The sequence below is a fragment of the Canariomyces notabilis genome, assembly GCF_033297395.1.
Source record: "Canariomyces notabilis strain CBS 508.74 unplaced genomic scaffold N656scaffold_11, whole genome shotgun sequence".
In the NCBI taxonomy this organism is placed as follows: domain Eukaryota; kingdom Fungi; phylum Ascomycota; class Sordariomycetes; order Sordariales; family Chaetomiaceae; genus Canariomyces; species Canariomyces notabilis.
The window spans coordinates 81,220-106,485 of NW_027041833.1; the positions used below are offsets into that span (position 1 = coordinate 81,220).

The 25,266-nt window shown below is 54.0% G+C and overlaps 9 protein-coding genes across 9 annotated transcripts; 6 read left to right on the top strand and 3 right to left on the bottom strand.

The window, feature by feature from the left end:
* Window positions 1-240: 240 nt before the first annotated feature.
* N656DRAFT_85584 (uncharacterized protein) lies at window positions 241-2,659 on the bottom strand. Its single transcript, XM_064819372.1, has 3 exons — window positions 2,243-2,659; window positions 855-1,128; window positions 241-583 (listed from the first exon to the last, which is right to left on the bottom strand). Exons 1-3 carry the CDS (start codon window positions 2,292-2,294, stop codon window positions 280-282), a joined length of 630 nt encoding a protein of 209 aa, XP_064669921.1. The 5' UTR covers window positions 2,295-2,659; the 3' UTR covers window positions 241-279.
* Window positions 2,572-2,978, top strand: N656DRAFT_768505 (uncharacterized protein; the record flags this gene model as incomplete). Its single annotated transcript, XM_064813628.1, has 2 exons — window positions 2,572-2,585; window positions 2,624-2,978. 2 exons carry the CDS (start codon window positions 2,572-2,574, stop codon window positions 2,976-2,978), a joined length of 369 nt encoding a protein of 122 aa, XP_064669922.1.
* A 116-nt stretch (window positions 2,979-3,094) lies between these two features.
* On the top strand, window positions 3,095-3,872 carry N656DRAFT_85592 (uncharacterized protein). Its single transcript, XM_064819373.1, has 2 exons — window positions 3,095-3,433; window positions 3,480-3,872. Exons 1-2 carry the CDS (start codon window positions 3,210-3,212, stop codon window positions 3,721-3,723), a joined length of 468 nt encoding a protein of 155 aa, XP_064669923.1. The 5' UTR covers window positions 3,095-3,209; the 3' UTR covers window positions 3,724-3,872.
* Window positions 3,873-5,579: 1,707 nt separating this feature from the next.
* N656DRAFT_731538 (uncharacterized protein) lies at window positions 5,580-7,746 on the bottom strand (the record flags this gene model as incomplete). The annotated part of the gene is made up of 4 exons (XM_064812648.1): window positions 7,351-7,746; window positions 7,125-7,279; window positions 5,696-7,070; window positions 5,580-5,639 (listed from the first exon to the last, which is right to left on the bottom strand). Exons 1-4 carry the CDS (start codon window positions 7,351-7,353, stop codon window positions 5,580-5,582), a joined length of 1,593 nt encoding a protein of 530 aa, XP_064669924.1. The 5' UTR covers window positions 7,354-7,746.
* N656DRAFT_829207 (translation initiation factor eIF-3b) lies at window positions 7,547-10,765 on the top strand. Its single transcript, XM_064818575.1, has 3 exons — window positions 7,547-8,234; window positions 8,311-9,850; window positions 9,914-10,765. Exons 1-3 carry the CDS (start codon window positions 7,963-7,965, stop codon window positions 10,340-10,342), a joined length of 2,241 nt encoding a protein of 746 aa, XP_064669925.1. The 5' UTR covers window positions 7,547-7,962; the 3' UTR covers window positions 10,343-10,765.
* Window positions 10,766-11,922: 1,157 nt separating this feature from the next.
* On the top strand, window positions 11,923-13,842 carry N656DRAFT_85716 (uncharacterized protein). The gene is made up of 2 exons (XM_064819374.1): window positions 11,923-13,268; window positions 13,317-13,842. Exons 1-2 carry the CDS (start codon window positions 12,210-12,212, stop codon window positions 13,800-13,802), a joined length of 1,545 nt encoding a protein of 514 aa, XP_064669926.1. The 5' UTR covers window positions 11,923-12,209; the 3' UTR covers window positions 13,803-13,842.
* A 2,089-nt stretch (window positions 13,843-15,931) lies between these two features.
* N656DRAFT_709622 (uncharacterized protein) lies at window positions 15,932-17,443 on the top strand (the record flags this gene model as incomplete). The annotated part of the gene is made up of 2 exons (XM_064811609.1): window positions 15,932-16,964; window positions 17,028-17,443. The coding sequence occupies 2 exons, from the start codon at window positions 15,932-15,934 to the stop codon at window positions 17,441-17,443; spliced, it is 1,449 nt and encodes a 482-aa protein (XP_064669927.1).
* Window positions 17,444-19,174: 1,731 nt separating this feature from the next.
* N656DRAFT_798164 (uncharacterized protein) lies at window positions 19,175-19,736 on the bottom strand (the record flags this gene model as incomplete). The annotated part of the gene is made up of 3 exons (XM_064817724.1): window positions 19,175-19,239; window positions 19,300-19,430; window positions 19,495-19,736. The coding sequence occupies 3 exons, from the start codon at window positions 19,734-19,736 to the stop codon at window positions 19,175-19,177; spliced, it is 438 nt and encodes a 145-aa protein (XP_064669928.1).
* Window positions 19,737-22,342: 2,606 nt separating this feature from the next.
* On the top strand, window positions 22,343-24,574 carry N656DRAFT_768510 (uncharacterized protein; the record flags this gene model as incomplete). The annotated part of the gene is made up of 1 exon (XM_064813629.1): window positions 22,343-24,574. One exon carries the CDS (start codon window positions 22,343-22,345, stop codon window positions 24,572-24,574), a length of 2,232 nt encoding a protein of 743 aa, XP_064669929.1.
* Window positions 24,575-25,266: the final 692 nt, after the last annotated feature.

Below are 25,266 nucleotides of genomic sequence, written 5' to 3' on the forward strand. Positions count from 1 at the left end.
AGCAATTGCACAGTTCAGTCTGTTCAGACAGTCATAGGCGCGCGAAAGAACCCTGAAAAGGGGGAGAGAAGATTCTCATCATTAACAACAAGCATCAAAATTGCATGGCCCAATATTCCTCCTCCGGTTCCCACCATGCTTCCAAAAAAACTACCGGTCCACCGGAACGCCAGACCCAAACCACCACCCTGGGTATCGTGATGCAGTGACGCCGTCCAACCCTGTCTCATTCCACCCCCAGGCATTGCCCAAGAAACCGGAGAACCTCAGTGTCCAGTTTCAATCCGCCATCTGAATGTCTCCGTCAGCATCCTGGACACTGAGGTCCTCCAGTTTCTTGGCCAATGCCTCCTCCTCCTCCTCCTCGTCGTCGGAGTCGTAGTCGCCTACCCCACCCATCAGGTGTGGGTAGGCAAAGAACTCAAGGGCCGCCCAGTCCCAGCAGTCGCCAGCCGCTTGCATCAGGCGGTCGATGGCGTGGGCCAGCTCCGTCAGCTGGTTGCGGAAGCCGTCCTTCCAGGCCTTGGGCTTGCGGCGTTCATATTCATACCGGGCCCAGGCAATCTGATATACGAGTTCGACCCTGTGCATAAAGGAGTGTTAGAACCTTTTTAGCAGAAGATGCCAGAGCCGGATTGTGGAGGGTAGATCAAGTCAAATGTCAAGTGAGGACTGAGGACGGCTCTGCCGTTGAGGGAAACTCTGATCATGACGACGAGCTTGAGTTGCTGCTTGAGAAGCAGCAAATTCGCATGCCATGCGTCAAAGCGACATATTCAGTTCGTGCCTGGATTGATTGGTGAAGGCAACATAAATTCTGAAGAAGCAAACCACAGAGCCGGGGAAGTACTGACCAGATGTTCTCAGGCAGTGCCTGACCGAACTCGGAAAAGGTGCCGGCGCGGGCGAGGTACTCAAGTATGCCCTCTTCAGGGCGCATACCGGGATTTTCGTCGTTGATTGTCTTTGCCGCAATGTCGATGGCATTGGCAATGAGGACGTTGGCCTCACGCCTTCTAAACTTTTTGCCGCCTTGGACCGTGAAGAGCGCGCGCAGCACCAGGGCGTCACGCTCCGACGATCGGAGAATTCGCGGAACACTCTGACGACGTTTCCAGAGAAAACCAGCTACATAGGTACTCATGTCAGTTCCACTGAAACGAAGTAAAGGTGAAAATACCCAAGGTAGATAATGGACAGAACAAAAAATGTAAAAGAACAGAGGTGAAGATGGCTATGAAGAAGTTAAAAACGGAGACCAGTGAGACCACGACAGCAGACGGTACGCAGGCCGACTGATAAAGCTGCGAAGACGCTTTGAACGGACTAGATGCCGTCCTCCTCGGTATCTAGAGGCGCTTGCACTCGTTTTCGTCCTTCACCATGGTCGGGGGCGCAGCGGTGCAGAACTCCCTCTCAAGTCTCAAAGTGGTCGGTGGAACGAGTGCAACCGTTGCTAGTGGAGGACTGGGTCAGGGGCGATTTGGTGGGAATAAGATGGGAGAGGGCAAGGCGGTGGTGTTCGAGAAGGAGAGCTTGGGCGGGTTGGTGAGGTTCATGATGCCTGCTTCTCGGCTGGGTGGGGTGTGAGGGAGAGTGGGCGGGAGGAGCCGAGGAGCAGAGTGGCCGATGCCGTCCTTGTCCTTGCCCGTGCGGACAATCCAGCGGCCCGGGTTGAACAAAGCCATGTCCTGCGGGTCCTAAGCCCGGACGCAGCCTTCCCCCTTGACCGCGCGGCTCGTCGCGCTGCGCTGGGGTCTGCCCTCGACGGCGAACTGGCAGGAGAACAAAAGGTCCACGCATCTCGCTGGGACCGGGCTTGGGATTGGTCCGACGAAGCGCAGAACGAAGGAAAAAAAAGATGAAGATGGCGATCAGGATCAGAGATCTGCTGGGGATCATGATAATGGTGATGGGGGTGTACATGTAAGGGCCGGTGGAGGGGGAAAGGTTAAGGAGAAGGATTTCCACGCGGTGTTTCCGGAAGGTGAGTTTTGTGCCTGAAGGAGGGGGGTCGTGAAAGTGAGTGGTGAAGTTGAGAGAGTGCCAAGCGCCAGAACCGCGACAGCCGGCTGTCCGCGATGCCAGCGGTAGCTTCTGAAATCAAGAAATTATGGAAGGAGGAGCCGGCGGTTTCTCGGCCGTCGAAGTGGAAGGTAAGCTCGCGCGACTCGCGTCGCGACTCGCGAGTACAGCGGCTCAGGTGGAAGAAGGAGGACTGGCCAGGAAAAGGTTCACTTACCCCGAGGGAAGAAGTCGGACAAGAAAATCGTCATCTTGCCTGTGGCCGACATTTTTATAACTTCTTTTTTTTTTATCGAAAAAAAGAAGGGAGCGGTGGTTCAAGTTGGGTAGGCGAAGGCGACAGGGGGAACTGCTTCAGTAGAAAATTTGAAGCGCGAAGGGAAGAAGAAGAGAGGGAAGACCAGGTTTGGTAAATGGGCGAACGAGAGCGGAAGAACTGCTTCAGTAGAAAGTTGGAAGCGTGGGAAGGGAAAAACTGAGGTCGGTGGGAAGTGGTCAGGTATTTATATTCTTCTGAGGAGATATTTCATCCGAAGTTCTCCAGAAATGTTTTGCGCGAAGTACAGTTTCTAACCTCATGGATGTCTGACGTGTCTAGATACAGGAGAATGTGCGCCGACCAGGCTGAGTTCACCAACCAGCGCTTTGAGGTCCAGCAGGAAGAAGAGCCCGAGGTCGGCAACCCCGAGGATGACCCTTACAACGAGGACGAGGACAAGGACAGCATCATCTCTGACAGGAAAGCCGACGAGGACTTCGGCAACGAGTCCGATGACAACTTACCCGCCAGTGCTCGCCTTTACGCGCCAAAGACTTACTTCACGTCCATGAAAGTCGGCAAGTGTTACAAGAAGCTGTCCACCCTTAATGTGCTAAGAACCAGCGGCTGCACGTTGTCGACAAGCCAAGCACTCCGAGCGAACGATTCTTCAAACAGTTTTCAGGTCAATTAGACTTACGTCGGTTCTACAGAAGACTCAAGACTACCAGGCGATACGGCATGGAGGGGCGAGCGGCTATACCAGTCCGTTTGAGTACCTACCGTGTTAAGGGTGAGCTTGTCGAGGCCATCTTCGACATCCTCAGTCAAACTCGAGCTATTCACCGCTGCCCTGGTACCTACCTTACTCAACCAGGACCATCGTGTGGCTGGTATATGCGACTACACCGGTTGGTTGGCTCAAATGGTCATTGGGAGGAAGGCGTTCAACCAACAATACGGCGACACCCCCTCCCAAACCCATCAAACCGCCAACACCAGCACAACCAAAACCGTACCAGACTGTCTGGGCAAACAGACCCAGGGTGGAATGCCAGCAGTAAGCAGTCGGCTTTGGCAACACAACAGCAGCCGAGTTTGGCAAGGCAGCGAAGCGAGGAAACCGAACGCAGCGGTCGCAGCAAGAGAGTAAGAGAAAAAGGCCACCGCCGACGGAACGATGACCGAGAGCCAGACATCTCGATAACGGGACTTTTCAGGGCCAACTCGCAAAGGCGAGGCGCGCAGACAAGTTCAAAGGCTTCAACAACGAGGAGGGTCACGAAGTTAGAGACATCTGGGGATTCAACGAGGGCATTGAATTCTGGGATGCCATGGATTTCAAAATACGCACAATTCGTGGCCCTGAGATACATTGCGACGATGGAGTGACAATGGAGCAAATCCCACCAGAGACACAGATCAGACCTGAGTGGTGAACAGGACGGCAACACAGGCGGACATACAGTTGTAACCTTTGCGTTCTATGCAATGTCTTGGGCTCGCCTCGCCCTTGAGTCTGACCTTACCTTGCCGCTCTTGGGGGTCCCAAGGTTCATGGCCAAAGAGCGTGCCAAGGACGACTAGGAGGTCTTGGTGGCACATCAAACCAAGATAGATCATAGAGCTCACAGATTCTGCGGAGAAGGCAGGCACGGCTGGAGAGCGGTGCTCGAAATTCTGAGGACCGGAACATTCAGGCGAAAGTAGGAGAGAAGTTGCTATTGTCATGGTTCCATGAATAGGGAATTATTGAGTGAAGAAGTCTTGCTCGTTCGGTTTGTTCTCGTACTAAGTCGGCCATTTCAGAGCGTTAGCCACTCGAACCGAAAGGCAGTGACGGGGAAGCTGAACATTGCAATACCTACCTACAGGCAAAGCTTAGTGTCAAGATCGCTGTAGATAGCCCGGGTACTGTGGTCATGAGTTGGCACAGCTCATGTTACCATGGCCGATTGGAACTGAATTAGAATGTCCTAGAATGTGGAAGACAACGTGCCTATCAGTGAGCAGGCCCAAGGGCAAATGGGAAAAACATGACCCGTGTCCTGGGTAGGAGGGTGTCACGCCTAGACGCGTGTGACAGACGCGATGAGCCCAGACATCAGATGAAGGAAGGTGAAGGTACCGTAGGTAGTGGTCAGCTGCCCCGTACCTGCCTCCGCAATACGCACCAGTGCTTTATAGGGAAAGAATTGACCGCCCCTAATGACCAATCCAAAGAACAGAGCATGTTACCTATTGGTATTGACTGTCAGTCACTCACCAGAGGTCGTGGGTTCAACTCCCACACGTTGCGCTCCCTAGTTTTCTATGGTGATTCATGGAGACTGGGCTGAAGGGGCTGTTCATGGTACCCTCTGGCATGGGCCTGTGAGTACATACTGTCTTAGTGGTAGACAGTACTTGCTAATGATTTGTCGAACTCTGTGAAGCCTCGAGGGTACTGGGGGATGAGGGTTCTGGGGGTTCTAACAGCTCTGTTCGCCTCTCTTTTTGTTCATACAACTTTCTTGTTGATACATCATGATCGCTCCGACGTTCCCTACTGACCATCCTCTGCACAATGTAACTTGATGGGCCTACTTTGAATCAATCAAATCTATGGATCGCAATGGAGAATTGAGTAGACGGTTTCCACGCTCAGCAAGTAGCTTTTCTGTTCCCGAACCCGAACAGCAATGACCATGGACTCCTGAATTCTGACTCCTGCAAAGCAGGACAGCACAGGAAACAAGACAAGATTTAAGGACGAACACCAAATATCACGCCACAATTGAGACAATACCAAAAGTAACTGGGGAACGGATGCAAAAAAAAAAAAATAAAAATAAATAAAAAAAATAAAAAATAAAAAAAAAATGCCGGTATATGTAAGCAAAGCGCTCAGCTGTCTTGATGAGGCATCCATGATCCATCATCCTTATTCCCTGAAGAGTTTCCCTGAAACCACGGGTACGACACCCACCACATTGCCACCTCCTGACCAGCGACAAGTGGCATTTGCGGGTGAGACGGCACAGAGTGCCATACATCTGCCGCAATTTGGCATCCGTGCTATCTCCAGCCTCCAAGTTGTTTGAGAAGGTTCTGGACTCCTACGCATGCACGGAAAGTTGGCACTCTTGATCGTATTCGCTTGCGAGGATGGCTAGAAGGGAATTCGTTGCGAATGAGACAAACGTGGAAGCACGAGAGCCGCTTGCACACAGCTATGCCGAGCCTTGACAGTGTATTTGGGCCGTCTAATGCTATGCTACAGTCCACATCCCACCGTCACAAACACTTATCACACTCAGTGCCTTTCCCGCCTTCTCGGAGCCGCTCTTATTATGTCGTCTACACGCAAGAGGAGCTATGACATAGGTTAGTTAGCACGAATTCCGACGGGGAAAGCATGTCAACACTCACCTCAGCGGCCTCACTGGCCGACGACACCACCGCCTTCTTGAGCTTGTAGCTCTCAACCACGCCGAGATCCCGCATATCGGCAATTCCACCGCCAGGGGTCATCAGATCAAGACCATACGTCGTCATGCCGTCATAGATTGCCTTGCGGAGGCGGGCAACCAGGTCACCCGAATCAAGCCCGGCATTGTCGGCAAGGATAGTGGGCAGCTGGCGCAGTGCGACGGCAAACGACGCAACTGCCGTTTGCCGCTTGCCCTCGACCCGCGTCGCGGCGGCCTCGACAGCCTTGGCCATCACCATCTCGGCACAGCCTCCGCCTAATGTTGTACGCGGCTCCTTGACCGTCTGGGACAGAACAGCCAGGGCGTCGTGCAGGCTGCGTTCTGCCTCGTCAAGCAACTGATCAGTTGCGCCGCGGAGCACGATGGTGCATGCTTCGCCCGCAGCCACGCCCGAGAACTTGATCAGCGTGTCCTCGCCTATCATAATCTCTTCAATTAGATCGCAGTGTCCCAGTTTAACCTGCTCTGGATGATCAAAGGTTGAGGCAATTTCGCCGCCCGTAACGAGAGCCAGCCGCTCAATGCCGTCAAAGTCGGCATGCTCGATCGACATGATGCCGGCATCTGTAAAGAGCTGTTCGGGCCAGTTATAGATGAGTTGCCGGTTGATGAAGCAGTTGATACCGTGCGCCTTGATCTTCTCAACCTTTGCCTTCATCTTCTCTCTCTCGGCCTTCTCGAGCTCTGCTAGCTTGCTGGTCGATCCCACCTTCAGTCGGGCACCAAAAATCTTGACCTTGTCGGTATCCATAGATGTGTTGGCGACAAGGATTTTGGCCTTCTCGAGACGCTTCGGCTGGTTGACACCGATCTTCTTGTCCAGTATAAAGCCCTCGTCCAAGTATGACTCGCTAAGCTTGCCGCCCGCCTTCTTGATGATCTGGATGTGGCTGAGATCAGATGAGCCTTTCAATCGCAGGACAGCATCGACCGCTAGCCTAGAGAAATGGTCCCTGTCCTGGGCGAGCACCTTGGAACTGAGCGTTGTCCGTGCGATGGCGATGAGGTCCTTCTTGAACGCCTCCGGGCTTTTGCTATTGTCCACTGCCGACTCCTCCAGAGCCTTCAGCGCAGCCTGGCTGGCTATCCGGTAGCCCTCGATGATGGTCTGAGGGTGGATCTTCTTGTCGACGAGCCTCTCGGCCTCGCGGAGTAGCTCGGCGGCGAGCACGGCAACCGAGGTGGTGCCGTCGCCAACCTCATCGTCCTGGACCTTGGAGATGTTGACAAGAACCTTTGCAGCGGCATTGTCGAGCGCAATGGACTTGAGAATTGTAGCACCATCGTTTGTGACCATGATCTCGCCCGTCGACCTTGAGCGGTGTTAGCCCCTGACTCGCTATGTACCAGCATTTGTGAGAGCATACGCGGATTGCAGGATCTTGTCCATGCCCTTCGGCCCGAGCGTGCTCTTTACCAAATCGCCAACGGCGATGGCACCTACGAAGGCAGTGAGGCGGGCATTCTCGCCCTTTTCCTCTGTCGTGCCCTCTTCGAAGATCTGGGTGGGGCTGAACGAGGACTAAGCTTGCGGTTAGCCAACTCTCAGGTTTCAAGGGAAGTAGGATTGACGCTGCCGAAAATGGAGCATACCATGGCACCGACGGTATCTTGGCGAAAAGCAAAGGGCAGTGGGTTGCAGTATGAAGAGTATCGGTTAGACCGGTGATCGTGTGGATGAGGGGCAGCTCTTGATCCAGGCACCTCAGGCACGGCGAAAGCTTGCAGCACCTGGGCTTTTCTGTCCCGTCTTTGGCAAAATTCTAGACAGCTTCCCTCACCGCCTTTGCCCAGCTGGTGCTCCCTGCCCTCTCACAATTGGAACTCGCCGAAAGCAGCCAAATAGAGAGATAGGACAAAGAAGCCTCGCCCTTACTACGATTTGAGTCGTGGAAATACACCAACTCACCGAATCCTACAGCCTGCGATTTTGTTGTTATTGACGATTTGGAAGCTTGTCGACGTGGTACTATCGTAGTTGAACAGTCCCTAGACTGAACTTGGTGACTTCCCGAAAAGAATAGTCTGCTTGGTGGGGCATTTTTTCACCTTGTCTGCTCTGGCTGAACCCCACCACTGTTTGCGGCGCACAAAATCTCAAAACTTGACGGCAGAAGATCCAGTCGCCCCGTGGCAGCGCAACATCAAGAGAACGCAGCCCATTTTCGCAGAGGCTTTTACGAGAAACAAATTGATCTTCGCAGCATGGCGCCGTCATTCGACCATTTGCGCGAGGAAGATCTCGACGAGGAGGATTTCGATGTTGACGATGTGGATATTTCTGATCTCCGGGAAAAATACGAAGTCCAGCTCGAGCAGGGCTACGACACCTTTGTTGTGATCGATGGACTGCCGCAAGTCGACGAGCAACAGAAACCAAAACTCATCAAATTCCTGCTGAGAAAGCTAAACACGGTCGGTCGGACTAGCGAGGATGCCATCTTCATGCCCATGGGCGATGATGGAATGTCATTGAGGTATGCACCAGATCGCCTACCGGCCGGGAAAAGGATCTGGATCCCTAGAAAACGGCTCTGACACAGGAACCTACAGATTTGCCTTTGTCGAGTTTTCCTCCCCCGCGGAGGCGGCCGCCGCGGTGCGGCAGCTTGATCAAGTGCCACTTGATAAGAAGCACACCATGCGCGTCAACAAGCTCACTGACATCGACCGGTATGGGCGGGAAGGACGAGTAGAAGAGGAGTATACCCCGCCGAAAATTGAAGAGTTCCAAGAAAAGGAGCATCTCCGTTGGTTTTTGGCGGACCCCAGTGGACGCGGCAGAGACCAGTTCGTTATGTTCAGGGGGGACACTGTGGGCGTCTTCTGGAACAATGAGAAGGACCAGCCCGAGAATATCGTTGACCGGCAACAATGGACAGAGACCTTTGTTCAGTGGTCACCGTTGGGAACCTATCTCACTTCTGTACATGCGCAAGGTGTACTTCTGTGGGGCGGCGCATCGTGGTCTAGGCTTCGGCGATTCGCCCATCCCTTCGTCAACCTAGTCGCCTTCTCGCCCAACGAAAAATACCTAGTCACTTGGTCGAACCGTCCGATCGCCATCCCCGACAGCGGGCATCCTGCCCTGTCTATCGACGACGATGGCAAGAACTACGTCATTTGGGACATAGAGACGCAGAAGCCCTTGCGGTCCTTTGCCCAACTTGATACACCCGCCGGCGAAGAGCAAGGCCCCAAGAAGCCACCCAAGTTTCCGTGGCCCGCGTTCAAGTGGTCTGCCGATGATAAATACGTGGCAAGGCTTAATCAGGGCACCTCTATCTCGGTATACGAGCTTCCGCGAATGAATCTGCTTGACAAGACCACGGTTAAGATCGAAGGAGTGATGGACTTTGACTGGGCGCCAGCCACTCCGAAACGGGATGGTGTCAAGACATACGAGCAGCTGTTTTGCTTCTGGACCCCCGAGATTGGTAGCAACCCTGCCAGGGTCGGGTTGATGAGCATTCCCTCCAAAGAGATTGTCCGGTCTTCGAATCTCTTCAGCGTCTCGGATGCCAAGCTGCACTGGCAATCGGATGCGTCATATCTCTGCGTCAAGGTTGACCGGCATTCCAAGTCCAAGAAGTCACAAGCCACGACGCTTGAGATCTTCCGCATCAGGGAGAAGGGCGTACCCGTCGAAGTGGTCGACACGATCAAGGACACAGTCATTAACTTTGCCTGGGAGCCCAAGGGCGATCGGTTTGTCATCATCACAACAACGGAGCCGGTTGGCGCTACAGCTGTGCCCCCTAAGACAGCAGTTTCCTTCTTTTGTCCTGAAAAGGCAAAGGGCAACGCGGTTGGCAATTTCAAGCACCTGCGAACGCTCGAAAAGAAAAACAGCAACGCCATCTACTGGTCACCAAAGGGCAGATTCGTCGTTGTTGCCACGGTCGCCAATCAACAAAGCTCGGATCTGGATTTCTTCGACCTCGACTTTGAGGGCGAGAAGCCGGAGTCGGAGAAGGACCTGAAGGCGAATCTGCAGCTGATGAATACATCAGAACACTATGGAATGACTGACGTCGAGTGGGATCCGTCGGGTCGCTATGTCGCTACCTGGGCGTCAGCCTGGAAGCACTCGGTAAGCCCTTGAACTGTCAACTCGCGTAGGTCATCTTTACTAACAAGTTTACCTCCCTCCCAGATGGAAAACGGCTACCACCTGTACGACTTCAAGGGTGAACAGCTGCGCGAGGAACACATTGAGAAGTTTAAGCAGTGGGCGTGGCGCCCACGCCCGCCATCGTTGCTCACCAAGGAGGAGCAGAAGCAGATCCGCAAGAACCTGCGTGAGTACTCGCGCGTGTTTGAGCAGGAGGATGCCGAGCGCATCACGAGCGCCGATGTGGCCGTGGTCGAGCACCGGCGCCGCGTGCTCGACGAGTGGTACGCGTGGCGCGACGCCATGGAGAAGGAGCTCGCCGAGGAGCGTGCCGCGCTGGGCCTGCCCGCCGATCCCGTTGGCGAGCTGCTCAGGGCCAAGGCGGCCGAGATTGCCCCCGACGGGCAGGAGCAGGTCATTGAGGAGATTATGGAGGAGGTGCTGGAGGAGACGGAGGAGATTGTCAACTAATTAGACAAGAAAGGGATCTGATTTGTTCTTGAGCCTGCAATCTACCCATCTCCGCACTGCTTCTTGCTCATCTCATCAGTGCGTCGAGTCGATCTTAACCAAGAATTACACTGGGAATAACTACTAGTGTTAAAGGGGGATCCGACAGTCAGGGTCCTTTGCTTTTTTCTTTCTTGTTGTCACCAGGGTTCACGATTACGAGGCCGAAAGTGGAAAAGAAGAGATGAATCCAAGCCAAGGCTCTAGTTGGGCGGCGTGTCGTCCGCGCATCGCCCGCGTATCGCCCGCGCATAGTCCGCGCATAGTCCGCGAACAGTGTAAATGGGCCACCGTGTACGGAGGTAAATGATCGGCGGTTTCCATCAGGGGGTTTCCAGAAGTCTATCTGTACAGTACATGACTGGTGCTTATGCTGAAGTGTGTAAGTTGTTTACTATACTGTACGTCCCGAGTTGTGTGCATCTTGAGTCGTATGCGGCGTCTGATACTCGATCAAACAACTGCCGAACCCAAGGAATTCAGATATCCTTGCGAGTGCCGTTTTGGAGTTTAAGGAGAGTAGGCAGTATCAAGAATTTACGGCAGTCGAGGTTGCTGGCAATAATGAGAGAATGGCGATGCAGGGGAGGTTTACGTCGAGTCACTGTAACTGCGCACAAGTCTCATTATTCACGTCCTGGCTCTCTGGGTCTTGCGGTACCCAACCTGTAAGTTATTCATTTCCTGACTTCCAGTGCTTCCTATTCCGGGGAAGAGTACCCGGGCTCAGCGTGGAAACGAAGCAATTAGACCATACAATTAAGGGACAACCCGATGAACCGCTCGGGAAGCTTTCCTTGGAGCGGTACCAATTTGTCGAAGTGAATCAGCTTGGCAGTTCTAGACCATATTGGGCGGAAGCCTCCCGGGGCCAATGTTCAATGTCCCATGCTCCCAATTACTATTGAGGAGGTCGGACGGGGATGTCGAGCCGGCCTGCTGAGACAGCAGTTTACGTCGAGCTAGGTATGTACCGAGCTATGGATGCACAATACCGAGCTATGTATCGAGCTATGCAGTGAGTGTAGTCAAGTTTCCATGTGAAGCATCAAGCAGCACCCTGGCGATCAATCCATGACTTTCATCAACAGCTTGTCACCGGGCTGCTGCATCCCTAGCATGTCCCCTATTGTTTCTTTCCCAAGGTGGGCCCGGCAAATCCCCGTTTCGAGGAATCATTATCGATGGACAGGGTCTCACGGGCTACTTCCGTCGGAAATCCGCACAAGAGATGAGTTCAAGCCCATAACCTGACGCCGAAGCTCTGGCATCCTGATCATTAACCAATCAATAAACGAAATATGTTAACGTTCGGGCTTCTTGAGGGTTTCAGGGGATCGCTTGTGGGATCGCCTGTGGTATTAATATCTTGAAGAGTCAGTCATTGACTCTCCTTTTCGAAATGAAGTCAGTGCTTTGATGCCCGCATGCTTTTTCCCTTCTCGCTTGGGCTTGGCCTCAAGCATTGTCAGGCAGGAGGTCGGCCGATATGCACCCTAACCTGGAGCAATGGCACGAGGCTAGATTGGTAGGGAAGTCTGGTTACATGGTTCCAGCCATACTGGAGAGGATGAAAATGGCCCATTTGCAGGGGAAGTCTCCCACAGAAAATACAAACATGCCTAACCGGAGAAGGACAAACGACAGGACCGCCATTCCCCAAGCTCGCTCGAATGAATCAGCGAGGAGGCGACAGTCTGGAGAGGATGCCGGCAGGAGACTCAGAGAGATGCTACAACAAGAGAAAAGGGCCAAGGAGAGAGAATCCCGCAGAATGAGGGATGAGGTGGGTGAGAGGTGATCCACTGGCTAAGGTCGGCGAGCTGATATGACACAGATACAGAGACGACATTTCCAACGCCAGCCACACGTCATAGGTAGCTGGCCGGGGAGAAATCCTGCCACTCACCCTTCCGGAGGACCGAACGAAACGCCCCGAGACGCAGAGCAGACAGGATTGGCTCGACCTTGTGGCCGTGGGGCGGCTAGCCAGACTCACAAAGGGAATGCAAGGGACAGTCCACGACGTGGCGGCGGAACAGTGAACCAAAATCGCAACGCGAATTCAACGGAGAGTCCTCGACGAAACGATCGTTTGCAGCGGAACCAGAACCGCAATGGGAATTCGACAGAGAGCCCTCGACGTGGCGGCCGCGGGACGGTGGGCCAGATCCGCAATGAGATTCCGAGGGGCAGTCCTCGTCATCGTGACCGGAGGACAGTGAACCAGAATCGTAATGGGAATTCGAGCGAGAGTCCCCGACGAAGCGGCCGTGGGACGGTGGAACAGATTCGCAACGGGACCTCGGGGGACATTCCGAAAGACAGAATGGACACTTCCAATGCGCAGTCCAAACCGTCGCCGAAGGTAAAGAAGGAGCCTGGTATCGACCAAACACCGAACGCTGGCGAACCGGTCCGGCCCGTTCCGAATCAAAGGGCCGAAAACCCGTCGACGGAGCGCCCGGCTGGGGTTAGACATCCGGGGCCCCAATCCCACCGGCGAGGCTCAATCAGCCAAAATACGTCCGACGAGCGCCGCTCTGGCGGGAGAATTTCTGCTCTGCCCGAACCAAACCGATCCCAAACCTTGGCTGCCTCGGGTCAACCAAACCATGGGCCCGCAAGGGCAGGGTGTGATAAGTGTGGTAACTGTGGTAACTGTGGCAAACTGGGGTCATCAGCAGCCGACGAGCTCTGGCGACTGGTGATGGATAAGAGCGACTTGTTTACGAGCGAAGTGAAGGGCTTGCGACAGAGTCTGCAGGATTTAACGACTCGGCTCGGCCATGCCGTTGACAAACAGGAAAACATGGAAAAGCAATTGGCTGAGCAGTCCAGGTGGAGCCAAGAAGCAAAAGAGGAACTCGAAAGGCAAATAGCCATCGTGAGTTATGTCGCTAAGCTTCCCAGGGAACATACTGACAGTGCTCAGATTGAGACTCAACAGAACCTGTTATTGGCAGAGGAACAGCCATCGTTCGCGAGGAGCACGACGTCTGAGGACGAAGCGGCGAGTGAAGGAGAGGAAGAAGAAGTGGAGGAGGACGATGACTTCGACAGCGGCCCGGAATACGAGGAACCAGACGACAGAACGTTTAGACCCGAGGGTCTGTCCGAGAACGGGGACAGTCGAGACGGAGAGCACGATGAAGGTAGTGAGAGCGAGGAGTATGAACAGTTCGCCGAAGCCGAGCAGACTCCTTGCGCAACGAGGGCGGGCCGTAAGAGGAGAGCTAAGGCGCAAAACCCAAGCCCGCACCCTTCCAAGAAACGGCCAGCATGGGTCCGACGCGAAACCGCGGTCCCAAACCCCCACCTAGCAACAATAGCCCGGGATCTTGAACGGCGTCGGTCTGGGGTCCGCGGCTGGATGGGTAGAGGAACAGGTATCAGATCGGATCCGGTGGTGGTGGACTAGGTAGCGGGAGGGAGGTAAATGGGATGGCGCGGGTAGGATGCCTGGGTTAGCAAGACCTGTGCCCTAGAATGCATCGTAAACTGGAAGGTACTATAGTAATTAATGCTTGGTTCTGGTGTTGCAATGTCTGGCGATCGCCGGTTGCCTTCACCATAGACAGTGTGCTCATGGCTACTTTCCTATGCGGTCCGGTGCGGCACAAGTTTTATGGAATGTTCCATTCCAGTTCGAACTGCAAGAAAGCCAGCGCTGGTGCCAAGCTCTAGGACGGGAACTTGCGCGACTAACGGGAGCACCCGTACCGGCTGCCAGGCGCCGGTGGGTTCTTCCGATCCCGGCCCGGGGGCCGGAGGTGGGCGATCTCTGGTGTCTTCCGGTTCATGTCGAACGGCCTCTTTGGGTCGCATAGAGAGGCGTGAGAGGCGGCTGAGACGTTCAAGTTGGTGTGGAGACATTGCGGGATGCGACACCGAAGACAAGGATCCTGAATTGACATCCCTTGCCTCAACAAAAGCCGGCTAGCGTCCCCCAACAAAAACTTACAACCCCACCTTCCCAGAAACACGGTCTGTTGGCTTCGAGTGCCCCTTGTGGATTCCCAAAATTCTTTCTTGAATTTCTTTCGCTTCAGAGGCCTGTTCCTCGAGAAGTGCGGGAATTCGTTCTAGCTTTCATATTTCTTGAGAACTACACATATTGTTTGGCAAGAAGTGAAGTTCAGACTCGGAAGATTCCACCCAGCATTGACTTGTTACCGGCAAGTTTCAGTGTTTCAGCTACCCCGCCCCCGCGGTGCAACCCGTCCGCAAGAGGGATGCCCTGCTAAGATGGCAGGGGTAGGCGGGACCCACCTTTGTTCCCGAGGTCCAACAATCTCACATCTCACATCATCATCAGTGATCTCACCAAACATGATCTCGAGTCAAACCATGTGCTGTTCTGTTCCGGCAACCTGTCCCTCCGACATGTGGTCATATTTGCCGTTTAGGTACTGTACTGTGCAGCAACGATTCATTCGTGCCTCGGTTCCCAACTCACCATCCAAAGTCTTCTTGCCATACCCTCTCGGCGCTACCGTCTACAGCACGGTTCTCGCGCAAATTGATTTGCCATCTCCTGGTTAGTGATTGCAGCCGGCTGCTGGTTGGAAGAATGGGGTCCGAAAGAGACGAAAATGCAGGAAATGCAGCGATCCGGTGTGTGCTTGTCTGATATCTTGCAGCCAATCGGCTAGTCGTCGGTAAGACAATCGGCCTGCGAGTCTCTCCTATCCAGCCTGTGGAAACCGCATCAAGGTCTCGCTGCTCAGCCGATTGGCATGTGAGATTGCCACCTCTTGTACTCCGTACTGTCTATTGCCCACGCAAGGCGGTGAACAGCTTCCTTCCACCCGTACTTGGCTGTCAGGAGTCCGAGGTCTCATCCTTTTCCGTGCATGGGTGCCCCGAAGCGAACTGTGGACCAGCGAGTCGTCGGGTTCCAGATGTCGCCCCCAGAGTCAACAGAAACTCCTGAGGATGGAGGCTTGCGGTGGCTACCTCCGTGTGACGGTAGCATTCATGCAGGGCCTCAAGGGCACCTGCAAAGAAAAAAATGCCATTTGCCTTTGCTCTTGCTAGCGCCCGCTTTAAAAGCCTCGCATTGTCCCTCTCGTCTGGCCTGCGCTGTTGGGCTTGTTCTGGCATTTGCAAGCAAACTCTGAGTGCCGTTCTGGTCAGATTTTCAGGAGGTTGTTTTCGATTTCGTGCAGTCGATTTTCTCCGGAAGAGCGGCCCATTGCCGTGGCGACCCAACAAATCGGATATCGACCCACGGGGAACGCGATCGCACAAGAAAATTTGGACCCCTTGGACAGGAGGAACTCACTTCCGGCAACCTAGTACACTTGTCGGCCTCCTGCATTTGATTTCCTCCTCCCTTTCCCTTCCTTTCGCGGTCGTTTCGAGTTCTCCCTGACATTGACGGTATGTAAGATCCAGCTGGGCCTTCCACCTTTGCAACTGAATAGTCGGAAAGTAATCGCAGCAGTTGCTAATCAGCAAGCTCTCTAGATCTCTTGCCGTTGTCGTCACGCAACGGTGCTCTGGAAGACAGTGCGCTGAGGCGATTGATTCGATCAGCCAAGAAAAATGGCTTCCTCGACCACATCGGGTCTTGCGGCTAGCAAGAAGCCTTCGCTCCGAAGGAATCCCACGTCCACCACCATCGACTCGGACTGGACCTCGAGCGCTGTCGTTTCTCCGATCGATTCTCCCCGCCCGTCGGCCTCGTCCACATCACTGTCATCGCTCGCCTCTGATGATGCTCCGGCCCGCAAGAGCTATGGGAAGCTCATCGACACGTATGGGAATGAATTTCAGGTCCCTGACTTCACCATCAAAGACATTCGTGACGCCATCCCGAAGCATTGCTTCGAGCGCTCGGCAATCCGCAGCCTGAGCTATGTCGCGCGCGATATCGTGTGCCTTGCGACGACATTTTATATATGGAACACCTTTGTGACGCCCGAGTACATCCCGGCCAAGCCGATGCGTGTCGTGCTTTGGGCCGTGTATACTTTCATACAGGGCCTCTTTGGCACCGGCCTCTGGGTCCTTGCCCACGAATGTGGTCACGGCGCCTTCTCTCCCTCCAAGAGACTCAACGACTTCGTGGGCTGGATCCTGCATTCGTCGTTGCTGGTTCCCTACTTCAGCTGGCAGATCAGCCACAGCAAGCACCACAAGGCCACCGGAAACATGGAACGAGACATGGTGTTTGTACCTCGCACGAGGGAAGACCACGCTACTCGCATTGGTCGCCTTGTTCACGAGCTCTCCGAGTTGACCGAGGAGACGCCTGTGTACACGCTGCTCCACCTTATCGGCCAGCAATCCATTGGCTGGTGGAACTACCTCCTCACCAATGTGACGGGCCACAACAACCACGAGAAGCAAAGGGAAGGTCGCGGCAAGGGTAAGAGGAACGGCTTCGGCGGCGGCGTTAATCACTTTGATCCCCGCAGCCCCCTGTACGAGAACAAGGATTCCCATCTTATCGTTCTGAGCGATATTGGTTTGACGATCACGGTGTCGGTGCTCGTCTATCTCGGCAACACGTTTGGGTGGTCGAACATGTTCGTTTGGTACTTCCTGCCGTACATGTGGGTCAACCATTGGCTTGGTAAGTCGCGGATCTTTCTGCTTGCAAAGAGAAAGCCAATATGGCTAACTATCGACTCACTAGTGGCCATTACTTACCTTCAACATACGGACCCTTCGCTCCCCCACTACACCGAGGAAGAATGGAACTTTGTCCGCGGCGCCGCCGCTACGATCGACCGGGAGTTTGGCTTTATTGGTCGCCACCTCTTTCACGGCATCATCGAGACCCACGTGCTGCACCACTACGTGAGCTCGATCCCTTTTTACAATGCCGACGAGGCCACCGAGGCCATCAAGCCCGTCATGGGTCGCCACTACCGAGCCGACACACGCGAGGGCCCCGTAGGCTTCATCAAGGCACTGTGGAAGAGCGCGAGATGGTGCCAGTGGGTGGAACCGACCTCGGGCGCCGAAGGCCCTGCCAAGGGTGTCTTGTTTTTCCGCAACCACAACGGTCTGGGTGCCGCCCCGGCCAAGCTCCAGCCCGTTGCCCAGTGAAAGGCACGATGGAGTCGAGTCTTCTCTGCCGCCTTCCACGCTGTTGCCGTTTTCCTTTGGACCCAAACCCGCTATTCCCCTCCCGGCTGGCAATTTGTCTCGGTTCTCTTTGCTTCATTTTGGCCAGTCGCTGGGACAAAAATGCGCTTTACCTGTTAAGCTATTGTCTGCGGTAGTCCGTCTGTCTGTCTCGACTCTCGTCGGTGCAGTGGGGTTGTGGACCCGGTGAAAAGTCTTGGATTAACGGGTTCGGGCTAACGTCATGACGCTATAAGGCTTTTCAGGACTCTAATGTTGTCGTGCGGCGTTCTTTGTTTAGAGTCTCTTCGATGCCCTCCTGTCATTCCCCGGCTCCGGAAGCGGGGAGAGAAAGCACTGAATATGTCGGGATGCGGAGAGCGAGCGAGATGGTTCGTTTGGTTGATAGACGATAGACCTACTACCTTGTCCATGCACTGCATGCAATGAAGAGTTAAAGCACGATGCCAGCCGCTGATGGGATTGATTCGTTCATGGCAATCTGTGACCGGCTGGTTGTCTCCATAACTTATGGGTGCAACCGCGGGGTAACGGACAAGACCGTAATCGTACATCAGCAGAGAGGAGAGGACATGCCGTTGGTCTGGCGTGTTCGGGCTCGGGTTCATCGCTCATTTCTTGTCCTCTTTAGACTGGAAAATAAGATGCACATGCTGGGCTTTCTTGCCTACGGCTGTCACCGCTGTCACGTCATGTCATGCCATGCCTGTTCCGGGTTACCCGGTGCTACGTTCGTAGTTTACTACGAACTCTGATCAAATGGGCGGCAGTTGGAGCTTGCATAAGCGTTGCGGTGCGGGGAACGAGGTTGGGACGACGAGGGGAGGGTGTTGTCTGACAGGCTGACATGCTCCCACATTCCAGACAGGTCAAAGTTGGGTTGACTGCATTCGTCCGTAAAAGCAAGGCATAGGTTTGAGGACCTCGAATAGGATGAAGAACCCTGGTTTCTAGTTACGTTTGGCACGGCGGACAACAGAGGCCGGTCGGCCAGCTCCTAGCCATCTTCAGCTTTCGAAGCTTCCAAGTTTGTCAGCTCTTTGGGCAGATTGGGCAGTTGTAGGCCTACACGTGAGCATCCAAGTTGCTGGTCTAGTAGCACTCGGGAGAGACAGAATGCATCGAGCTGGACAGGTCTTTTCATGCATTACATGTAACTTATTGGCTTACCGACTTATGCATGCGACATGGGATGATGGGAGAACGAGAGAAGAGATGAAGAGGATGCTTGCATTCTCACACGGTTTTATCTCTTTCACTCCCTGGATACTCTTTAGGGGTTTGAGTCGGAGTCGATGCTGGATTACTTTCCGTCGAATGAGCGAGGAAGTTTTCAGGCCGTCTCTGGCTACATATGGATAGTACGCTGTGCACATCCTCCTCTGGACCTCCAAGGAATAGAAGAGTCTAGGCTGTGGGGATATTGGGGGCGTCTGGGTAACCGATCAGCAGCGTGAGAAGGAGGGCCACGGCGACACAGCATCAACGGGGCCAATGTGCCCGGAACCCAGCGAAGCTCGTTGCAGTTTATGGATAACGAGGCGTAGCTAAATCATCCTCGGCTTCCCCATGCCTTTGTGTGAGTAATCGGGCAATAAGTTCCTGAGTATGACAGATTCTGAATCCTCTCAGGCCTCGGGCAGGTTGACTCTTCACTTTGTCTGCCAGGCAGAACCTCGTCTAAACGTTCCTTCAATGGGATGTACCAACTCCCCCTTTGCACTTGAGGGTGCCCTGATCATTGCTGACGCCTTCATCTGGTACAAGTCAACGCCCTGCTGCCGGAAAGTCAAAACCAGATTTGGTTTTAGACGTACCCAAGTCGAGAGTCGAGCGGAGGGCATTACGGCCACCAACCAACGGGACACAGGAACAGGAGAAGAAGTGGTCAGGTTCCCCGAGTTTGGTCGTAATACTGCAATTATTACAGTAGTTGGTGAATTTGCCGCTGGGGGGATCCGGGTTAGTACTGCCTTTCGAGTATCAACACCCTGCAGGAAGGGATAGCTCACTAAATCTCCCATTGAAGATGACCGCTTACTTGGTTGAGACCGATGCACATGGCCAAGTCAAGCTTGGTCGGAGCCAGGGGACCTTCACCACCAGCTTCGGCTGGGCTGAGGCATGAGGCGGCGAGGAAAGAGTTGTTGACGAGCTTGACGCCACTACAGGTGAGCGAGAAGTTCCCATGGAGTTCAGTAGAGATAGCGGCAAGGGCGGATCCAAGCCAAAAGGAGAAGGATTCGAGTCGCATTGTTGCCCAAACCAGCAGTCAAGCTTAAGAGATTGGCAAGGTGTGTACAGCTCGTAAGTGTGATAGCTGCCGTCGAGGAAAACGGCAGCTGCTAATATGCCGTACGTCACGAATTAAGGGCTCCTGCCCATTAAGATACCAATGAGACCAGCTAGAAATTGAGTTGGCAGGCGCGATCCATATAGACCGGCAACAACGATACATGGGAGAAAATGGACGGACAGCCACGCCTGTCTTTGCACCGAAAGCTGTCTTTAATCAGTCACTTCCAAGCATGTCCCCGGGTGTTGGGCGGCAGGATGGTTGCCGACCTGTGGAACAAAACGCTGCCGGACTCGCGCAACAACTCTCCTATAACCAAGAAGCAATGGAAGCAATTTACCTGCGCAGTAGCCATGTGTTTCGGTGTAGGTAGTACCGGCAGAATGCTATGTCAACGGCAGTTGGCGGTCGGCCGCGTGCAGCTTCGGTCCTCCCAACAGCTTAAACTTGCCCCTATTCTGAGGTGGAGTCAACGCTGGCGAGGTTCATGATCGCTCTCTCGTGTTGTCAGTTCCCCTTCGCAGTTGACCACCCTGGACAATCCATGGACCCCAAGAAGCGGGACGTCCGGCAGGCTTCCGGTCCAGCGGCCAAGAAGGGGATGGCGAGGAAAGATGCCTGGAGCCGGGGTTTACCTGCGTTTCGATTGTGGACACGAATACCGCTCTTGATGGACGATTAGCATTGTTCTCTATGTTGTCATTTGTATAGGCTTTGTAAGGATGAGAATTTCCGTTTTTGGGTGGTTGAAGGGCAGGTAGCAGACGGTTGTGGAACCGGGCCGGAACCACGGCCGGAAGGAGGATCCTCAACGGATCCGGCCCTGGGCACTCCGGACCGATATGCCCGGCCGGGCAAAATGATGTGTAAACACTGTAAGGTGCGTAAGGTAGTTAGGTCCACTCCAACTCAGCACAGCTGCTCTGTTCTACGAACTCCTGGGAGGCGTTCAAAGTCAAACAGCGATAACCATGTCGCCGAAAGTGGAAGGTGGAACCACCATTCAAAGGTCTCAATTAAGAACCAGTCGAGCGAGATTAGGAATGCCCCCTCTTCATTTCTAGCCCCTAAGTAAACTCTTGCGGTGCGACTCGCAGTCATTCTAGAACAGTGAGCTACTTCAGTACGAAGTAATGGAGACTCAAATGCTCATATACGGATAGGTACTTCGTACATAATTACAAGTCTTATAAACTGCGTTGCACAGATTTCGCGTCATTGCATACATACAGTAACTCGAATGTCAGCACTGAGCCAACGATCTTGGCCACGATCTTTCTGCACCTCGACGCCGTTTCAAAATCTGCCGGCACTTTTGTGGCTTTGGCCCACTGTTAAATTCGGTTTAATTAGTCTGTGAACAGACTAACTACGGTAAGTTAGTCTTAAATTTAGATGCGTCAGCATTCGAGATCTGTCAGTTGGCCCGCTCCATAGCCGTCACCAACTACAATGGAAGTTAGGTGCCGTTGACTTGGTCGTTGGCTGGTTTGCACTCGCCCGTTCACGCGGCCTGCGGGCATCGCCCGTCACGTCCAGTACAGTACATACGGAGGTATACGTACTCAATCCCAATCCTGCCGACGAGGCCTTTTTCATGGATCGCCGCAATGGCCGCAGGCTGCTTACAGGGCCAGATCCTTGGAAAGTCATGGCCAATGCCCGATATGATGGTCAATGTACCGCAGAATGACACCAGATGCAAGTTTAGCTATCACAACAAAAGATCGGTCTGATATCACCACCTCACAATGCCATGGTCGCATGGCCTGTGCCTTGAAATTCAATTTTAGCTCTTTTTGGTGCCGTGCTGTTGGCTGCTTCTCATTGGACAGCCTTGCACCGATCATCCACTCTGATTTCTGTGGCCCGCGCTTTCCTCCTTCCCTCGCTTCCTGGTTTCGATCCGTCCGTCATTTGCGGCCTCTTTCCACTCGGTCTTTTCCTTCGCATCTCAAAACCTGCGAAGCACCTTCTCTTTCGTTTCCTTGCACATAATCTTTCCTGGATCAGTCAGTCACTCGCTAGAACTCCGCCATCCAATCCGGCCGCATACCTAACCACTCGAATTCTGAACATTCGCTACATTGACTGAGCATCCGACTTCCAGTCACCCCACCGATAATTCCTAGTATTTCGGACGGAACACCGTCGGCCCTACAGTAGTCGATCGTTCAGCGATAAGGTGTATAATTAGTCCCAGGCATTATCCTACGTCGTTTCGCAAGTCGCGTTAGATTCTGTAACGCGAGTCTTGCTATTCGTCCCGTTGCCCAATTCCCGGTCGAGCAGCATTTTGAGACAAGCGCCTGAGAAACAGGGGTAACCGCTCGGCTTCTGTCTGATCCTTCTTGGAAGCGCCCAGCACGCCCAGTCCTGGAACACTCTCCGTCCTCCGAGAGTCGTTTCTCGTGCAGCTCCGTCCTCACCTTGGTCTTGAGCCGGATTTCCCGTGGATCGGGGAAACACGAAACAACCCAGAAAACCCCGAAGTGACCCAACAAGCAGGCTTTTGGCGACCGTGCAGCAGAAGAGCGATTTTCCCGGGTGTGCACCATGCCAAGATGATGATCTACGAGAGGCCGGTTCACAATGTCGTTTCCCCCAGACCCGGCTCGCCGCCTAGCATGACGACTTCCAAGTCGTCGAAGGCGTCTTCACTTACCTCAATTCATTCGGACGAAGGCAGCGTCCTCGCCGATGTGAGCAATTTCGAGGATATAGGGCTCGACGATACTCAGATCAACCCGCGCAGATTGTCAGACGAGCACCTGAAGCATCCTTCAAATCCCTACAGCCCGTCCTTCTCGTCAGACCTGCGAGCCGTGACGAAGAAGCCGCTCTCGGCCTCTACCCCTCGATTGCAGTATTCGCGAGATTTGTCCAGAGGCCGTCAAAAGCGCGATTCCCCACCTCTCGCCCAGAGGCGACCGTCCCTCCCCAAGCTTCAAAGCCACATCCGAAGCGCCAATGAACGCGTCTCAGGTTTGGGGCTCCTGCCGGAGCCTCAGACAAGTCCGCTGCCAACGCGTAACCTCGCTGCTCTGCCGTCCCATCTATCCGTGAGCCGGCACCGAAGTCCCAGCCCCGCGCTCTCTGTAAGAGACCCGAATTTCATGATGAAGCCACGGAGGAGCAGTTGGCAGTCAAACAGGGAGCGCAAAACGATCTTGGAGTTGGAGCTTGAGTGCGATGAAGATGATGGAGACGACATTCCTGAAGGTCTTGTATTGGACAACGTACCTCTTTCGCCGAGGCCACCTTCCGAAAGGTGCCAAAGCCGTGCTTCCTCCAAGGCACCATCTCCGGAGCGCCACCCCAAGGATAGAGTGCGCAGTTTCGGTAACGGCACACCCCCAGTAGCTCTCGCTCAAGGATCTCTCCGATCGCCGACTTGGAAGTCGGATTCGGCGCTCTCCACGCCCAGTTCCGCTGCGTCAAGCCGAGTTCCTAGTCCGGTTGCCTCGAAAGCAAAGAGCTGGTCCGCCGTGCTGTCAGACCTGAATGCCGAGGCCAAAGCGTTGACAGAAAAGTTGGAGGAACATGCTAGCGAGATGGAGCATAAAGCTCAGCGGTCCAGCACCGGCTCTATGCCAATCGCTAGGAGGTCGTCGGATCCAGAAACTAAACCAAGAGTGAAATCAGCCTTAGCAGAGTTGCCCCCTCTGCGTAGGTCTAACATTATGATCGATCCTTTACCCATTTCCAAGGAAAAAGAGGCAGTGCTCTCGCGCACACGCCCCTCATGGCTTCCGCCCAAAGACCCAGCCGAAGAACGCCGCCACTTGAAAGAGTACCAAAAGATGATGGCCCAGAGCCTGGAAGCAGAGCGCCGTCGTCAGACAGCCAAACGCGCCCGATCAGAGTGCCGCGATGTTGCAGCCGACAGCATAATGCAGATATGGGAGCACGACATCATTCCCCGGTGGAATGATGCGATCAGAGAGCGCAGGACGAGGGATATGTGGTGGCGCGGAATCGCGCCCCGTAGCCGAGGCGCAGTCTGGACTCGGGCAATTGGAAACGACCTTGGCCTTACCACGATTTCCTTCGAGGCCGCCCTCGGCCGGGCGCGCGACGCGGAGGCAAAGGCAAAATCAGGACATGGGAGCGCGGCGGACATGCGCGCCTTATCTTGGTTCGATAGGATCAGCAACGACGTTCGGGAGCGCACATGGCCTGAACTACGAATCTTCCAGCCCGGCGGCCCCCTTCACCAAAGTTTGTTGGATGTCCTGAGAGCGTACGCCATGTATCGGAGCGACATTGGATATGTGCCAGGCTGCAACACGATAGCAGCTCTCCTGCTCCTCAACCTCTCGACAGCCACAGATGCATTCGTGTCACTGGCCAACGTCCTCAACCGCCCTTTGCCCCTAAGTTTTTACGCATGCGATGTTGGGGCAAAGACCTCGGCCTATAACCTTGTCCTGCATACCCTCTCGAATAAATCCCCGAATCTACACAACCATTTGATGCGGGTTGCCGATCTCGACCCAGAACTATACCTTAACGATATTTTTACCAGCCTGTTTACCCGTTATCTTGCCCTGGACGAGACCACACGATTATGGGACGTATATGTCTTTGAAGGTGACTCTCTGCTGATCAATGCGGCCGTCGCGTTGCTGCAACAGAGGGAGATGGGTCTGCTGCAGGCAAAGACTGCGGCAGAGGTGAAGACCGTCATGGGCACGGCATCAGATGTGGGGAAAGGTCGACGTGTCGTTGGAGGGAACGGAGAGGAGGAGAAGTGGATGCGCGCCGTCAGGGATGCCGGGAAGGCCTCGGCTTAGAAGCGTTTTTCGTGCCGGCTGTGAGCGGTGTTGGTCTGCTGGCATTCAGCGTGTGAGAGCGAACAGCGCGGCGTCTTAATGGCTGGTCTTTCCGTACTTGGATGAGATGAGGAAGGTAAGCATCAACACCATCTGGAGTGCAAATGACGAACTAAGGAACATATGTTCCAACAGCTTGCTGCAGGCATCAACCATAACGGGCGGTTCTTCTCGATTTTTTAGTTTGGCAATTACTTCTGCCGAACCGGAAAAGGGATGGCTATGTTACGACTTCGTTCTGTTCTGTTCTTTGGAGGACCTTTTCCCTCTTAGGAAATTTTATTTGGCCCTTGGCATTGAAATTGGCCATGTTATTGTGTATACTTAATATTCTACATGTGCCACCGGGAGTGGCTATTTGAGCAGAGATGTTTGATGAGTATTCTTGGGCCAACGGAAGGAAGGGCAAGGAATCCTCCGTTGCTCACAACAACAGCTTTCGAATACATACCTTTGGGACGTGTAACTAGATTATTGGGTTGTATACCTTGCCACGATTGTAGGTGTCATGTCAGCGTGCGAGGCGGCTGTCTGGAGAAGCAAGGACGGTTTCAATTGGCAGCGCCGAGTTCACAATGACGCCCGAACGGAGCTCTGCGTTCCGTTTTGTCCCCTCCGTCCCGACAATTGACTTCCCGGGTCAAGCAGCTTCA